This window comes from Neoarius graeffei, chromosome 15, assembly GCF_027579695.1.
Source record: "Neoarius graeffei isolate fNeoGra1 chromosome 15, fNeoGra1.pri, whole genome shotgun sequence".
Taxonomy (NCBI): Eukaryota; Metazoa; Chordata; class Actinopteri; order Siluriformes; family Ariidae; genus Neoarius; species Neoarius graeffei.
Window position 1 is genome coordinate 74,875,076 of NC_083583.1, and position 17,709 is coordinate 74,892,784.

Consider the following 17,709-nt stretch of genomic DNA (forward strand, 5'->3'; position numbering starts at 1 on the left):
CCTGCGCGCCTTGGCACATGCATCAGACTGACTCTCGGGCGCGCTCCGGACAGCGCACGGGCACCAAGCGGACTCTCGCACGCTTGCTGGAAACAACTCACACCTGCACAGGATTAAGATGCAATCAGCGCGCCGATATAAAGACTGTGAAAACGCACATACTTTGCGAAGTATTGAGTTGTGTTGCTGACATGTTACTGAGCCTTATTTCCTTGTTTGGGTTCCTGATCCCCGATTTCCTGTTTCTCGTCTTTGATCCTGCTGAGTCTACGATAGCCTGTTTGGGCCTCTATCGCCTGTTTCATTGTTTTACGATTTTGCCTGCCGTTCTGGATTGTTTGCCGTCTTCACTTGTATTAATAAACACACCTTCTGCACTTCCATCCGTCTCCCAACCACCTCTGACAGAATACTTCACACTCCCTGATAAAGAGAAGCACATTCACCTGTTCATACGCCATGTTCAGGATCAAACTCATGATAATGGCGCTGAAACAGACACCATCACATGGTGCAGTTGGAGTCTTGGACTCGGACTCAACTCAAATTTTTTTTAATGTTGTTTGTTGGTGACGTCATTGTTATGCGTCGATGAGCAAGGCTGCACTGGTTTTTAGTCGTTCATTATTTTGGATTTTATGCACTCATGTTTATCATTATTAATTTGAATTTAATATTAGATATCCGTTTTTTGATATCTATCTATCTTGGTTGTTTTTGGCCTCGCCCTTGGAGTATTTATCCTGATTTTGCCGTCGGACTCAATTCAGCTGTTTAGCTCCCGCTTTGGCCCAGGCAACAATTTCTGCCTCTAGTTCTAGTGGTCTCAATGCCTGGCTCCTTTAACTCTCATACAGTAATATTGCTTCACGTGTTACGGCTCAACGGCCTCATCGTGATTTTGCATATAATTATCAGCATTGTTTTGGTTCTCAAAACTTGATACACATTCCAACTAATTCAAGAATCACAGAAAGAACAGATCTGAACATCTTTAAAACGATTCCAACTTCGTATAGTCCTAAAGTTCGTTTCGCTTTTTGGAATGCTCGTTCCATGAAGAACAAATCAACCAGTTTGTGTGATTTTATAATTTCCCGCCAAATTGATGTTATGGTTATAATTGAGACCTGGCTGAACGGTGATGGTCGAGACGACCGGACTATCGCTGATTTTATGAATGCATTACCTACTCATGTAATCACTCATCTACCTAGATTAAATAGAACTGGCGGTGGAATTGCAGTGATAACATGGAAAGGCCTCAGTATTACTGAGAACGAGCCATTGTGTAAATTTACTGCTATGGAGTGTCTTGACATCAATGTTAGTGCTGGAAATAAATCTCTTCGCTTTATATCCATCTATAGACCTCCTCCTTCTAAAAAGAATGGTCTTACATCAACCATGTTCTTTGACGATTTTTCACACCTTCTGCACTTCCATCCGTCTCCCAACCATCTCTGACAGAATACTTCACACTCCCTGATAAAGAGAAGCACATTCACCTGTTCATACGCCATGTTCAGGATCAAACTCATGATAATGGTGCTGAAACAGACACCGTCACATGGTGCAGTCGGAGTCTTGGACTTGGACTCAACTCAAATTTTTTTTAATGACTCGGACTTGAACAGTGGGGACTCGAGACTGGACTCGGACTCGAGGTTTAGTGACTCGACTGCAACACTCAGTGCGTTTACATGCACATCCAAATCGAGCTACTGTCGGTAATCGAGCTAAGGGTCCCAGCAGGGGTGCCAGAGAAATCCAATCCTACATGCACACAAGGAAATCGAGCTATTGTGTGAAGCATAGATTTACACAGAAGACTAGATTCCTCACCGCGTATTCCAGAACGTCCGCACAGGGCGGCCATCTTACCACAGACAAGGGGTATGAAGACTTACGCAAGCACAGCACAGCCCAGCACTCACATTATGATTTACAGGAAATCAAAGTACTGACTTTGATGACAAGATGATGTGTGTGTTTTAATTGTAGATGTTTATATCCGTATGTTTAGTTTTATTTTAACTGCACATTGGAGCCTGGTCAAATGAAATTTCAATCTTCTGTGCTAACATATATTGACTTTGACATGATAATCAGCTTTGAATGTTCTTTTTGTAAATGTAAAGATATCTTTTTATCCTTGGAAGTATAACCACATGTGATTAATGAAATGCTTTTTCTTGTCACAAACTACCGTGAGTCGCTGTCACTGTTTTATACTATTACTTACTCGGGCAGTGCATTTGTTATTAGAGTAGAGTGGGGTAATACGCCCCTGTGGGGTAATACGCCCCCAGCCTGTTTTACCCAAAATAACCACCAGATGGCGCAAAGTTACATTTCTATTGTTGCTATGGACTGGCTTGACAACGGGGATATACAAATATCCACTGTGGATCGCATATCAGCAACGCAGCGGAGAGAAATCAAATTTCATGGTAAGTGATATAATTTTCAGATATCAGTAAAACTGTATTTAGATAGCTGCTATTTCATCAGATATCACAGCTGTGTATGTGGTATGAGTAGACAAGTCAGTACGTTAAAAAAAATACATTAGGTATAAAAAGTTGAATCACATTTTGAAAGTAAGACGCTTTTTTGTAAAAGTGTAGTTTGTGGGGTAAAACGCCCCCTTAATGGCGGGGTAAATGGCCCCCAGGGGGCATCGTTTCCTTTATCATAATTACTGTATTTCATACATTTCTGAATAGCAGATACATAGTTTTTAATAACATCTCGCTTACCTGGTTGAGTAAAGCAAGTAATTTGAACTTGATATTAAAAATAATTGAAATTTTAAAAAAAATGAAATTAAAATGTGAAATATAATAAAATAATGCATCTATTCATTAATTCAGGGATATTTTCTTGTTTCTTTCACATTATAGGCTTAAGTAAACACTTTTGCTATCCAAACAGCTTTTTTTGAGTGAGGGGGCCTATTGCCCCACCTCAGGGGGCCTTTTACCCCACTGGGGGGGGGTAAAAGGCCCCCTTGGCACAATGTTTGTTTTTGTTAGAAAAAAAAAATTAAGTATTAACTTTAGGTGGCATTATTGTTCATGTCACTGTTGTCAAAAACTATGATTAAACTAAACACATGGTTCATTTCAACTTGGAGAAAAACTGAATTTTCCTTAAGGGGGGCTTCCCCCCCCCCCCACTCTACTCTATGCTATGATGTGGGTTTACATTTGTTATTATGCTATGCTGTGAGTGCATTAGGTTTTTGAGGTGGATGAAGTATTTCTGAAGTTTCAGAAGTGAGTAAGCTGTTTATTTAACTTTAGCTTCCCCTACGGCCCTATCACATGTAAAAATATTTTCACTAAAAATTGGAAATAAATTGTATGGTTATTTGTCCTAAGGCCGCAGTTATCCATAAGTATGCAGTGTTCGGCTTCTCACAGCACAGGAATTTCAGCATGCATCCTGTCTTACAGTCTGTAGTATACTGAAATATTTTCGCCAAGCTATGCGTATTTTTTTAAAACATAAAATGATTATTCATCATTAATATCATAAATACATACTTCCGTTTGGTTTTTTTATATAACAAACCCAACCGTTTGAATATCGATTGAAATTTGAGGAAGTTACGGTCATCTGAAAAGTACATATCGCTACCAACACAATGTAATGGGTAAGCCAGCTGTCTGAGGTAAGATGGCCGCCATGTGCGGACGTTTGACTTCGTTGACGAGGCATCTAGTCTTCTATGTAAATCTATGGTGTGAGGTACATTGTGCACCCGAGCCACAGGTGGCGCTACACGCCCCATCGTGTTGGTACACTTCCGGTTGTCGTCATGAAGAAGAGGAGTGATTTCCACTTTACATTCACACCACGTGTCATTGCCACCTGTTGGCTACAAACTGTCCTGCACAGACCACTGTTTTGTAAGACAACTTATTTTGCACAATTGTATATTTTTCTAAAGTCCATTTTTTGCTTACAATTTAACTTATGTCTTAATAAACACACAAAAAGTTCAATTGTTTTTGTTTTTTGTCTCCTTGTTCCTCCTGACCTCTTCTGCTGCTCGTCATGCCGACCGAGGCTGTTGTGTTTCCCGCTTGTGGTCTCGTCACTCCCGGAAGGGAAGTAAGTAGCTCGACTCCGTAGCTCGATAGGGTTTACATGCACTAAGTAGCTCGGCTACAATCGCATAATCTAGGTCGCGTAGCTCGATTACGAGAAATCCAGTTCGTTTCGATTTCAGCCGAGCTAAGGTGTTTCCATGGCATTTAGAACTTCGATTTCAGTCGAGCTACGGCAGAAATTCGATTTTCTCTATGTGCATGTAAACGCACTCACTGATTCAGATGACATTTTGCGTTACTAATACGGAGATATGCTGATAACGATTCATCCAGAAACTCAGGCTCTGGCTTTCAGGCTGGACTGAGATGAAAAGTTTGTGTGTATTGAAAGAAATGCACGTTGCAGATGAGGAGGAGTACAGGGTTGTTTCGGTTGTTGGTTCAATCTGTGGATTATTTAATTCATAAAAATCAGGTCTATTATTATTATTATTATTAAATCACATTTCAGAAATGCACAGTTTGGTACACACACAAACCCCAAAACAAAACAAAGCACTACATTTCTATTCAAATGCAAATGCAGTTTTATATTAAAAGATAGGAAAGAAGTAATTCACGGTCACGCAACACGGCTTGTTAGTATCGCAAAGCAGAAAATTCATATACAGATTTTTCATATTTACATCCAAGTGACATCCAAACAAAGGAATTATAAATATCTCTTAATTAACTTTACAACAGTTACATGTGTACTGATCTTTCTGAGACATAAAAGAGCACTCTGTTAAATAACTGGCACATCATCAACATGGCGTGGACAATAAAAAAAAACAAAGAGAGAAAGTGGTTCATTAAATCCTTTCCAGTGAGTCAAGATAAAGGGACTGTCGAGCGTTCTGGCAATTAAATGTTTTTTTTTTTTAAATCTGCTTTCACAAAGTCAGGAGGAGCGATTCACCGTTTTATTTCTTCTCCGAGTGCAGAAGCTGCTGTTCAGTCCGTGTTTAGAAACAGCTCACGGGATTTAAAATCCTGATAAACACAGCTTTCCTACAGCTCGTGCATCAAATCATCACAGAACCAGTCATAATGTTCATTTTTAAACAAAAACGTACCCGAGTTTTTGGTTTAAATAGCCGTCACAAACTGCCTTCGTGGTTCGTTTTTATAAACCCCAATAGAGTACAGTAATAACTCTGTTATAACAGCTATTTTACCGTACAAAAATCACTTATTTAAAACTGCCATGATTTGAAGCGAGTACATGAAGAGCTGTGAGGTCAGTGACATGCTGGACACTTCTGAGTTTTGCTGCGCGGAACTCATAGCTAATTTAGTATTTTTTTTAAAAGTTTATGAAAATGGATTAATGAAGACAAGCAGAGCTGCTAAAACACTTAACACCATCTCTAAAATATAAAACATTATTATTATTATTATTATTGATGCTATTAAACCTGGACACAGAGAAGAAAATAAAACATAAAACGAAGCTGAATCCGTCTGACTTTGTGTGAATAAATTAGAAAAATGCTCACAATCCCTTTAACACGAGTAAAAAAAAAAAAGAAAAAAGAAAAAAATCCCTTTGTACAAAAAAGGAACTATACAACAACAATAAAACTTATTTTAACAGACAGAAATGCATCTCTGCAGTTTAAACTCTGTACAACTGGTTTTGCGTCAGTCATCTTGAAATCTGTCGGTCAAACAGGAAGCGGGTTACATGGACGTGTTAGAGAAAGCCGAGAGCGGAGGCTGAAGTAGCTGCCGAGTCCATCTGGCCGGATTATTGGCCTCGCTGTGTGTGTGTGTGTGTGTGTGTGTGTGTGTGTTAGGGTGCATCAGTTGCCCCCTAAAAATGAAAAGTTCCTCCGATCATGATGCATTTTTGTTTTTATGCTCCTTTTGGTGAGAAAACACACTGGGTGAAATATTTTGACACAATTCTAAAGTTTAATGGCGGCACCAGGAGCTCAAAGTTATGGAAAAAGCTGCTATTTTACAACTTTTATGACAAAATTTCAATCACTTTTCATGAAACATTATGGCACCTTATAGAGTATACCAAATATCTTAGATACTGTAGACAGTATGTCTAAAAATATTTGGAGGTTTATTTTAGGGTGTCACTAGCATTATCTATCAATGCTGTAAGCCTGGTTTTAAGCTTGCCGCCTATGCATACGGTATGCGAGCCCCTATTAACGTTATAATGCTGCTGGATTACCTGTTTTGAAGACAACTGAAGATACAACTTGCACAATGTTCTGGAATCTTTCTTCTACTGTGGCAGAACCAACTTTCTCCTGGGTTAGTTTAACGCCACGCGCTGCCACATCATTTGTCACAATGAAGTTTGAGAGTGTTGCCTTTATCCTCTGCTAAGATGCCAAGCCATCCCACTGTGACACTGGTGCTGAGAGCAGATGATCATCAGATATATCACATTAATGCTTCTCAATCCCTTGCAAAGGTTCTTAACACGATCTCTGGGTCACAAGAAATCAATAAACGGAGTCCAACATTGTGATTCAAACCTTACGCGAAAACATTAGGCCCCGGTCACACCGCCCAAACTTTGCTGGAGCGGTGAAAAAAATTCATCACCGCTCGTAACCGTTCACCACCGTTTAACAAAAGTTGGCCCCCGTTAAAGCAACGCCGTATACGCTCGGCCACCACTGATGTTTCTCGAGGGGCCCTCCTACCGCTCCGAAAGTTTTGAGCTGCACAAAATATTGCGAGCGGCGAGGAGGGGGCAATTTTCCGCCCCGGCAAAGTTCACCCCCGCTCCACCAACACCCAGTCAAAGTTTGGCACCGCTAGACGCAAGTTCGTGGACGCTTGGGTCCGCTAGGCCAACGCAGAAATCTTGAACGCTGGACCACCGCTGCTTCGCCAGCGTTGCCCGGGCGGCGATTAAACGTTGCACAAACTTCGGTGGAGCGGTTGTAAGCGTTTTACGAGCGGACACGGGGTTGCTGGAACGGTGTCGGGCGTTGAAGCAGCTATCCATGGCGGCGATGAACTTTGGTTTGGCGTTGGTATAGAGGTGTCGGAGCGGGACCAGAATTTGGCTATAAATACGGGGAGAAATGGACCAGGAGCTCATTTGGAATCGAGCTGCCGTTGAGTTCAGACCTCATCTATATCGAATTTGCTCAAAGTTACAGTAAAACTGTATCACCATGGATGCTGAGAGACTTGCTATGATTGGTGCTAAACCAACTTTATACCCCCACCGAGCCAAAGCCCACATGCGCAGAACGCCGCTGTACCAATGCTCGCGTCACCGCTAAACCAACGCTCGCTACCGCTAAACCAACGCCGGCTTCAGTGGTGCACCGCTAAGCAAACGCCAGTGTTTTCGATTTTTTTTCCCATTTTGTGCGCGGTGACAAGCGTTGTCGAAATTCGGCCCCCCCTCCCTACCGTTCAAGGAACGCGCCAGCAAAGTTCGGGCGGTGTGACCGGGGCCTTAAGTGTTTTTTGGCAAAAAATGAACCTCATGGTGCCACCATTAGACTTTTGAATATGGCCCAAAAATTCTACAGGATGTCTTTACTGGTGAAAAGGAACACCCGAACAAAAACGCATCAGGTTTTATGAAAGTGAGGGCGACGGATGCACCCTAGCGTGTGTGGCAGGCATGTGCCGATATTAACTCTTCACTTTTTTTTTTTTAAAGAAAAATTCTGAACTGAAGTTTCCATGACTGCCTGTTCTGATTGTGTTCCTAACAAAGGCCTTCGTCTGATTTGGGATTTTTCTTGATGTTTATTCCAGCAGTCTCACACACACCTCCGCAAGCTGAACCGCTAATCAAGTCACTGCTCAGACTCTGAGGCAGCTCATGGAGCAAGAAGCAAACGGACAGGTGATTCCTGCTCGTTCTCGAGCTAAATGTAACCGTGAGAAGAACATCAGCCGATTTAGACACATCATCACCGTCGCGCTGAGTGAACCGTGGTGACGTCATCACCGCAGTTCACAGGCAGACAGAAACCTTGCTGACACTTTACTGTAACTGGCAGTTGGTTGCTTGGGGACAGTCCAGGCTCTGGTTGCGTCGGTAACCCTCTTGTATATTTATTGGTTGGTCAGTGGTATCCTTCAGTCCCGCTGGTCGTCGCCTCAAAGTTCTGATTAGTTTCACTTGCATGGCCAGCGGTTATTTCACACGTCTTTGCTACAGGTCGCCAAATTTCTCTGGTCATTACATCACTGCCGCTCTGTTCCTGCGTGTTCCTCACACCACTGCCCCTTAAGGCGTCGCCGGTCCACACCGCCTGCCCTGAGTAAAGCACGCTGGGGCAGCAAGTCGAATTGTTTATACTGAAATACTGTGGATATCGTACGGTACGATATGATAAATATACTGGAACACCAATTATCGACACATGCCCTGTGTGTGTGTGTGTGTGTGTGTGTTAGCAGCAAATCAGCATTGTGCTGAAACTTGAGAAGTTAACTGATCTATAGCGCTCTGTGTGTGTGTGTGTGTGTGTGTGTGTGTGTGTGTGTGTGTGTGTCCATTCACTGAAATCAAGAGGTTTTCGACCATGGACTGACTCAAAAATGTGAAGAAAAAAAAAGGCAAAAAAATCCAGACACACCTCCAGAAATATAAATACAGTATGCAGTGAAGAAAACATCACACCATTTGGCACTTCCACTTCATTCATACGGTTATTTTTTTTTAAAAACGCTTTCGCCTTGTGAGGAATTCAGTCTTCTGAATATGGGCTGAGCGATACGCTTAAAACATCATATCGCGATACTTAAAACAGTTTCATGATCGAGGCGCGTCGTGATGATTTAGTTGTGGTAAAAGACTCCGTGGATTAAGGAACAGTTTGGTTAAAAACGAGCTCTTACGCCAAACACCCAGGACGACCCGGGGAGCAGAAAAAAAAAAACAGCTAAGGAAGTCATTACGGAGTTATTTCTATTTTCTTCTGATAACAGGCATGCATGCTGGATGAATGAATCTGTTTGCGACTGATACAAGAGGAAACACAGACGTGGCCGAAAAATATTGGCACCCCTCTGCTTGATTTTGTGTCAAGAAAAAATTTTCTCTTTGGTTTTCACCGGATAAAATTATTGGTACCCTTTGAAAAGTTGTAAGAAATAAAACCTGACCTGTGGTGATAGTTTGCGCAGACTGTTCAGATCGACATGACTAGCACAATCGTTATTAAGCTTAGAACGAGTCAGGCAGCCAGCTGGAATGGATGGAGTTCCGCTTCTCGCTGCTGAACGGGCAAACAGAAGGAAAATCAGAGAAGGGTCTGAGGGGGGAGGAAGAACAGCGTGAAGGCTCGAAGATCGCCGGGAAGTCAGAAGATTTATCAAGGCGTTCTGAAGCTCAGTGTCAGAAACAGGCCATGGGCCTTCAGCAGGATAAACATCAGCAAAACGCACGCAAGAACACAGGAGGAGAAAAACACCGGCGCGTTCTGACGCTGCCCTGAACGAGTCCAATCCGGTTAGGAGATGAGAGAGAGAGAGAGAGAGAGAGAGAGAGAGAGGAGCGGGTCAGGAATCACATTCAGGACTACGGGGTAAGAGTACCAATACTTTTGCTTTTTTCGTTTGCTTTCTTATTTTCAGTGAGATGGTAAATCACAACTCGAACCGCTGTCGTGGTTGTATGCTACACGATCTCAGGATAGAAGTTTTGTTCCGTTGTGATGTGGAAAAAACGGCAAAGAAGCAAAAACCACTCAGCGTCTGGACTGAACAGCTACATTTGGGTGAAGAGGAACGCGTGTGTGCGTGCATGTTTCCTCTTTTCCACCAAATCAGTTCCAGGGCTGGTTCAGGGCCAGTGCCGGTGCTGGTTCACAACTCGTTCAACTTGCGAGCCAGCTGAGAACCAGTTTGCTTTTCCATAGCTCGCGGTGCTAAGGGAAGCCACGTCATTACGTCGCTGTATACGTCAGTTACGTCGCTACGTTTGCATAAACCTTGGCACGAATATCGAAGCGAAAACAACACGGAAGAAGCAGCAGCAGCAACAACAATAATAATAATAATAATGGATGACTTCTCGTCGCTTAAAAATGGCGATCTTTCGCCGTCTTGTTATTGTTGTTGGTCTTAACAACTCCGACCCCCGCTGACGTAAGCGGTTCTTTCCTCTGGCCCAGCAGAGAGTTGGTGCTAGCCTGGAACCGGTTTTTCTGGCCCAGAGCCAGTTCTTTGTCAGTGGAAACAGAAAACCCGGTTCCAAACTAAGCACTGGCCCCGAACCAGCCCTGGAACTGCTTTGGTGGAAAAGGGGCGTGTGTGATTTCTGACTGAGCTGTCAATCAAGTACATGATGCCGATACTGTCTACATTTACAAAAGAAGGAGAAGAAGGGAGTAAAACGTTGGAGCTGAGAGACAGACGGTGAGGAACGGAAGGCGTGTTTCCATCATGAGGCTGTTTATCTGTCACGAGGCTGAGAAAGAGCCGCGACGGAGCTCTGGACGTGTGCGCCGCGCCGTCAGCCATCCGAGTCCGGTGAGGCCTTGAGCAGTTTCAGCACTTTATACTGAGGAAAGATTTCCAGAGAAATAAAGTCCATAAAGGAAAGATGAGTGATGAAGGGGGCCGGGCAAGGGGCGGAGCCTCCTGTTAAAAACCGTCTGGTGGTTACCATCGAATCAGGAAAAAAAACAACTAATTTTACACACAATAATCTGTTTTTAAAACAACAACAACAACAACAACAACAACAGTGCCCAGGATACTGATAGATCAATATTTTAGTGTTTCTTAAATTGTCTGTTGTTCTTTTGCGCCGGGTCTGATCGTATTTCTCTGAAAACAAACAAACAATATACGATGTAATAGTAGCATTGTTCGTCCACTGAAGATACTGGATGGTGAGCCAGTGCAGTGTGTGTGTGTGTGTGTGTGTGTGTGTGTGTGTGTGTGTGTGTGACTGAGCTTCACACTTCGCTCTCAGTGGAGGGTTTGCGATTTGGGACCCAGCCCGTGTCCGGGAGCATGCTGTGGCGTTTGGGCGTGACCACGGGAGCAGTGTTCAGACTCGAGCATTCTGATTGGTCACCCTGAAGCAGCTGTTCGGTCTCGGTGTCATCTAAGGAGGCGGAGCTTGCCTGAAGGGAGGCGGAGCTCGCCTGTAAGGACACCGTGTCGGTGCGCATGCAGGTTTTAAAGGTGCCTCCTCGACACACTTTCAGCTGCTTCAGATCCTCCCAGTAAAGCTCCTCCCCTGAGAGCAGACACACCCCCTCCACGATACGGATCTTCTCGTTGGTATAACTACTCTCCTGCTGACACACACACACACACACACACACACACAGAGTTCATCAGTTAGGATAAGGACTGCAAATTCAACACAACTTCATATTTGCGTAGTTTGAGGAACGAGGCCACGCAGTGTGACGCGTCCAACTCGACTCCACACCGCAGGGAAAAGCCGCACACACATCATGCAGACGTGTTCAGCGACACCAGCATCAAAAACGCTGAACGTACAGCAGACAGCAAGCTATTTAATCCGTCTGCTCATAAAACTCTCTCCTTTGTATCGATAAAGTCTTATTTACAGAAGCAGTGAATATCATTAAACACACACACACACACGTGCATGTGAGTGATTTCGAGCTCATTATATTGATCTCTGGAGCACACTCTCTGTTTCAATCCAAACACCCCGTCATGCTGTTCAACTACCTTCATTTGGCCATTCTGGCGAAACGGAAAGAGTGAATTAGAAGATGAAAGGAGAGAGGGAGTTGTACGGGTGAGAAAGCTGTAGTGAAGGAAGAGGGGAGGAAAGAAAAACAGATGAAATAAAAATGATGACTGTAGGGTTGAGAAATCTCAGTGCACTGACAGCTGTATTATTGTGTTTTGTTAAGACAGTTTTACAGTACGAGAAGAATAAAAAGAATTTGTGAGAAATTTTATGAGAAAACACACAACAAACTCGACTACAGTACCGGATTTACGTGACTTAAAGCTGAAGTAAAATAAACATGATGGCTGAGTCTCTGGACTAAAACACACTGACGTAACGTGACGAGACTCGTGAGCTGCTGCGATGATGTTTGTGGAATTTTCTAGATTTCTGCATAAATATGACCGAAAACATCATCAGATTTTCACACAAGTCCTAAAAGTAGATAAAGAGAACCCAGTTAAACAAATGAGACAAAAATATTATACTTGCTCATTTATTTATTTATTGAGGAAAATGATCCAATATTACATATCTGTGAGTGGCAAAAGTATGTGAACCCCTAGGATTAGCGGTGAATTTGAAGGTGAAATTAGAGTCAGGTGTTTTCAATCAGTGGGATGACAATCAGGTGTGAGTGGGCACCCTGTTTTATTTAAAGAACAGGGATCTATCAAAGTCTGATCTTCACAACACATGTTTGTGGAAGTGTATCATGGCACGAACAAAGGAGATTTCTGAGGACCTCAGAAAAAGCGTTGTTGATGCTCATCAGGCTGGAAAAGGTTTCAAAACCATCTCTAAAGAGTTTGGACTCCACCAATCCACAGTCAGACAGATTGTGTACAAATGGAGGAAATTTAAGACCATTGTTACCCTCCCCAGGAGTGGTCGACCAACAAAGATCACTCCAAGAGCAAGGCGTGTAATAGTCGGCGAGGTCACAAAGGACCCCAGGGTAACTTCTAAGCAACTGAAGGCCTCTCTCACATTGGCTAATGTTAATGTTCATGAGTCCACCATCAGGAGAACACTGAACAACAATGGTGTGCATGGCAGGGTTGCAAGGAGAAAGCCACTGCTCTCCAAAAAGAACATTGCTGCTCGTCTGCAGTTTGCTAAAGATCACGTGGACAAGCCAGAAGGCTATTGGAAAAATGTTTTGTGGACTGATGAGACCAAAATAGAACTTTTTGGTTTAAATGAGAAGTGTTATGTTTGGAGAAAGGAAAACACTGCATTCCAGCATAAGAACCTTATCCCATCTGTGAAACATGGTGGTGGTAGTATCATGGTTTGGGCCTGTTTTGCTGCATCTGGGCCAGGACGGCTTGCCATCATTGATGGAACAATGAATTCTGAATTATACCAGCGAATTCTAAAGGAAAATGTCAGGACATCTGTCCATGAACTGAATCTCAAGAGAAGGTGGGTCATGCAGCAAGACAACGACCCTAAGCACACAAGTCATTCTACCAAAGAATGGTTAAAGAAGAATAGACCCCTTCGCAGTAAACGTCATTCATACGTAAGAGGAAATTGCGTGTGCAGCCTGGACCCAAAAAAGACTCCGCGACGGTAGAGACGAGAAGAAATATTTGGAAGAAATGCCTAGTTGTTGTGTTGTCGGGTGTCAGAATCGGAGCAGTGATGGGGTTAAAATGTTCAGAATTCCAGCAGGATCTCACCCATTCCAAAAAATCACCGACGTCTATGGCTACAAGCCATCAAACGTGTAGACTGGGATGAAAGCACCATCAAAAATGTGTGGGTTTGCAGCGCCCACTTCATCACAGGTAAGATCAGGCTATTTATTAAATCTTTCTTTTTTATTCTTTCTAGTCTTCGTTTATTGATGTAGCAAAATACTTTGGTAACGTTTGTCTGATTCGCTGGGTCATAGTTACACAATGTAATGAATATTGTTAGCATGTTAGCTTAGCTTCGCATGCAGTTTTGTTTGTAGGAGAGGTCTCGCTTGACTCAAGCAGTCCAGATTTTGTGCCATCATTATTTGTGTATGCCGAAAATCACAATTTTAAAGCAAGGATGGAAAGGTAAAATTGTGTGCCCTCGCTCTAAATGCCAACTTACGTTGACTGCTCTAACCGAGCTCCCGCCCCGTTCAGTTTCATTTCTGCTCTCTGCCCCTCGCTTTTTACGCAGCTCTGATTTCTCTTAGCTGCACTCTTTACACTATCGTTCCTTTCATGCCATCACCTCCTGCAAATTGCTGTTTAGTGTTGGGATTTGCTGTTGTAGCTAAAGCCACATTGCCATCACATCACTGGCATCATTTGATTAAAACAAAATGAATATGAATGTCCCATTGTTAATCAAGTTGTACATGCCCGCACATAACATAATCATCTGCGTCTAAAGACTTGTAGACACGAAGTTTTCCGTGGGTGTACACTGAAGTCCTGTCAATAAGGTACGAGTATATATCTGGCCATTGTATACCAGGGAACTTACTAACATCGTCCGTCCACTCTTTAATTAAATACGGATCCAGTAGGCGATGTCCACTTGTTAGAGTTAACTTATTTATGTAGCATTCTCGATCTTGTAACGACAATTGTTTTGCATAATCTGACAGCTCATAATGCCGGTCTATGGGCAGCGCCATTGTTTCTGAGTCCAGGCTGCGCGCGCATCCTGGACTCACAAACATGCGAAGGGGTCTATAAAGTGAATGTTTTGGAATGGCCAAGTCAAAGTCCTGACCTTAATCCAATGGAAATGTTGTGGAAGGACCTGAAGTGAGCAGTTCATGTGAGGAAACCCACCAACATCCCAGAGTTGAAGCTGTTCTGTACGGAGGAACGGGCTAAAATTCCTCCAAGCCGGTGTGCAGGACTGATCAACAGTTACCGCAAACGTTTAGTTGCAGTTATTGCTGCACAAGGGGGTCACACCAGATACTGAAAGCAAAGGTTCACATACTTTTGCCACTCACAGATATGTAATACTGGATCATTTTCCTCAATAAATAAATGACCAAGTATAATATTTTTCTCATTTGTTTAACTGGGTTCTCTTTATCTACTTTTAGGACTTGTGTGAAAATCTGATGATGTTTTGGGTCATATTTATGCAGAAATATAGAAAATTCTAAAGGGTTCACAAACTTTCAAGCACCACTGTACATCATCCGTCAGCTCAGATGTGTCAAACACGTCGTGCCCTAACGCACAGCACAAAACACTCTGAGTACACGGTGAGGGCCAGGAGGCAGCAGCCAATCAGATGAGAGGCAGAGAGTGAGAGTCGAAACAAAGTAAACTGTGCTGAGAAAAGAACGATAGATGAAAATCTCCACGCGTTACTGATCATCACCATGACTACCGGTTTTTATTTCAGACTTGTTTATCTGTTACGCGCTGCTCACTGAGTGCAGTGATGCATGATGGGATAGGTTAGTCAAAATAAATGGCCACAGAGGCTCTTTTTACTCTGACGTGTTTATGTTCATTTCAAAAGTGACAAATTTACACTGTTTAACGTGATGAAACAAAACAGGTCACAAGAAAAGACGAAGCAATAAGCGTACCTCTTTTTTATATCGTAGCTGGTTGTATATCGGTGGTTTCTGCACCGTTTCTATTTTCACTTCCTGTGTTGAGGTTCGGTAGGAAGGATTACTGTACGTTAGGTTGCTCACTCCAGGATCAGCAAACTTGGACTTTTTGTGCCTGAGGACAAAAGGATAACCACAACAATCTCAACACGGCTGCGTTCCAGGAACTTAACAGACCCTCATCAGCAAGTCCCCTTCTCCAGATCTCCTGTCTCTCTTCAAGGCTTTTCCAGACCTGATTGTGTCACATGAGTGTTAGAAAAGGAGTCTCGGAGACAGTACGGTTTCCTTTCATGTTAAATTTCTCCATCTTTTTACGAGAACTGACAGGTTTGTGTTAATTGGGATCTGCTAAGGGAGGAAATGGACGACAGAAGGCTCATGTTAATTTCCTCATTTCTGAAGTAATGATCACAAAAATAATAACAATACAGTCATTTAAAAAAGTAGCAGAAGAACAATACTGTTATGAGGAGTGGTCACAATGCCGTGTTATAATGATTAGCGATGATGCAACACCACTTTTTCGATACCCAGCCGATAGTTTTTCCTGTAAACGCTATTACTAAGCCATGAATAAAAAAACACAAGACAAATACAGTGGGGCAAAAAGTATTTAGTCAGCCACCAATTGTGCAAGTTCTCCCACTTAAAAAGATGAGAGAGGCCTGTAATTTTCATCATAGGTACACTTCAACTATGAGAGACAGAATGGGGGGAAAGAATCCAGGAAATCACATTGTAGGATTTTTAATGAATTAATTGGTAAATTCCTCGGTAAAATAAGTATTTGGTCACCTACAAACAAGCAAAATTTCTGGCTCTCACAGACCTGTAACTTCTTCTTTAAGAGGCTCCTCTGTCCTCCACTCGTTACCTGTATTAATGGCACCTGTTTGAACTCGTTATCAGTATAAAAGACACCTGTCCACAACCTCAAACAGTCACACTCCAAACTCCACTATGGCCAAGACCAAAGAGCTGTCAAAGGACACCAGAAACAAAATTGTAGACCTGCACCAGGCTGGGAAGACTGAATCTGCGATAGGTAAGCAGCTTGGTGTGAAGAAATCAACTGTGGGAGCAATTATTAGAAAATGGAAGACATACAAGACCACTGATAATCTCCTTCGATCTGGGGCTCCACGCAAGATCTCACCCCGTGGGGTCAAAATGATCACAAGAACGGTGAGCAAAAATCCCAGAACCACACGGGGGGACCTAGTGAATGACCTGCAGAGAGCTGGGACCAAAGTAACAAAGGCTACCATCAGTAACACACTACGCCGCCAGGGACTCAAATCCTGCAGTGCCAGACGTGTCCCCCTGCTTAAGCCAGTACATGTCCAGGCCCGTCTGAAGTTTGCTAGAGAGCATTTGGATGATCCAGAAGAGGATTGGGAGAATGTCATATGGTCAGATGAAACCAAAATAGAACTTTTTGGTAAAAACTCAACTTGTCGTGTTTGGAGGAGAAAGAATGCTTAGTTGCATCCAAAGAACACCATACCTACTGTGAAGCATGGGGGTGGAAACATCATGCTTTGGGGCTGTTTTTCTGCAAAGGGACCAGGACGACTGATCCGTGTAAAGGAAAGAATGAATGGGGCCATGTATCGTGAGATTTTGAGTGAAAACCTCCTTCCATCAGCAAGGGCACTGAAGATGAAACGTGGCTGGGTCTTTCAGCATGACAATGATCCCAAACACACCGCCCGGGCAACGAAGGAGTGGCTTCGTAAGAAGCATTTCAAGGTCCTGGAGTGGCCTAGCCAGTCTCCAGATCTCAACCCCATAGAAAATCTTTGGAGGGAGTTGAAAGTCCGTGTTGCCCAGCGACAGCCCCAAAACATCACTGCTCTAGAGGAGATCTGCATGGAGGAATGGGCCAAAATACCAGCAACAGTGTGTGAAAACCTTGTGAAGACTTACAGAAAACGTTTGACCTCTGTCATTGCCAACAAAGGGTATATAACAAAGTATTGAGATGAACTTTTGTTATTGACCAAATACTTATTTTCCACCATAATTTGCAAATAAATTCTTTAAAAATCAGATAATGTGATTTTCTGGATTTTTTTTCTCATTCTGTCTCTCATAGTTGAGGTATACCTATGATGAAAATTACAGGCCTCTCTCATCTTTTTAAGTGGGAGAACTTGCACAATTGGTGACTGACTAAATACTTTTTTGCCCCACTGTACAAAAACATGATTTACACAAAACTGCTGCTTTTTTATTCTGTTTACCTCTTCTGCATAAAAATCCCTTAAACTTTAAATCTATCCTAACAAAAACGTACAGTCAACTCTCTTGATACAGCTATAACATTTCCAGTTCTGATTATTTTCTCCCAA

The 17,709-nt window shown here is 42.8% G+C and overlaps 1 protein-coding gene across 8 annotated transcripts in view; it reads right to left on the reverse strand.

The window, feature by feature from the left end:
- Nucleotides 1-4,624: 4,624 nt before the first annotated feature.
- Nucleotides 4,625-17,709, reverse strand: part of lrp4 (low density lipoprotein receptor-related protein 4) — a 195,944-nt gene continuing 182,859 nt past the window's right edge. For 4 of the 8 annotated variants that reach the window (XM_060941861.1, XM_060941857.1, XM_060941860.1 and 1 more), the window contains exons 37-38: nt 15,326-15,467; nt 4,625-11,359 (exon numbers count right to left, since the gene is read on the reverse strand). In XM_060941861.1, coding sequence (XP_060797844.1) covers nt 11,012-11,359; nt 15,326-15,467 — 490 coding nt within the window. In that variant the 3' untranslated portion in view covers nt 4,625-11,011. Of the gene's footprint in view, nt 11,360-11,765; nt 11,845-15,325; nt 15,468-17,709 lie in introns of all 8 variants that reach the window. The other 4 variants (XM_060941859.1, XM_060941858.1, XM_060941862.1 and 1 more) reach the window with 3 other exon arrangements.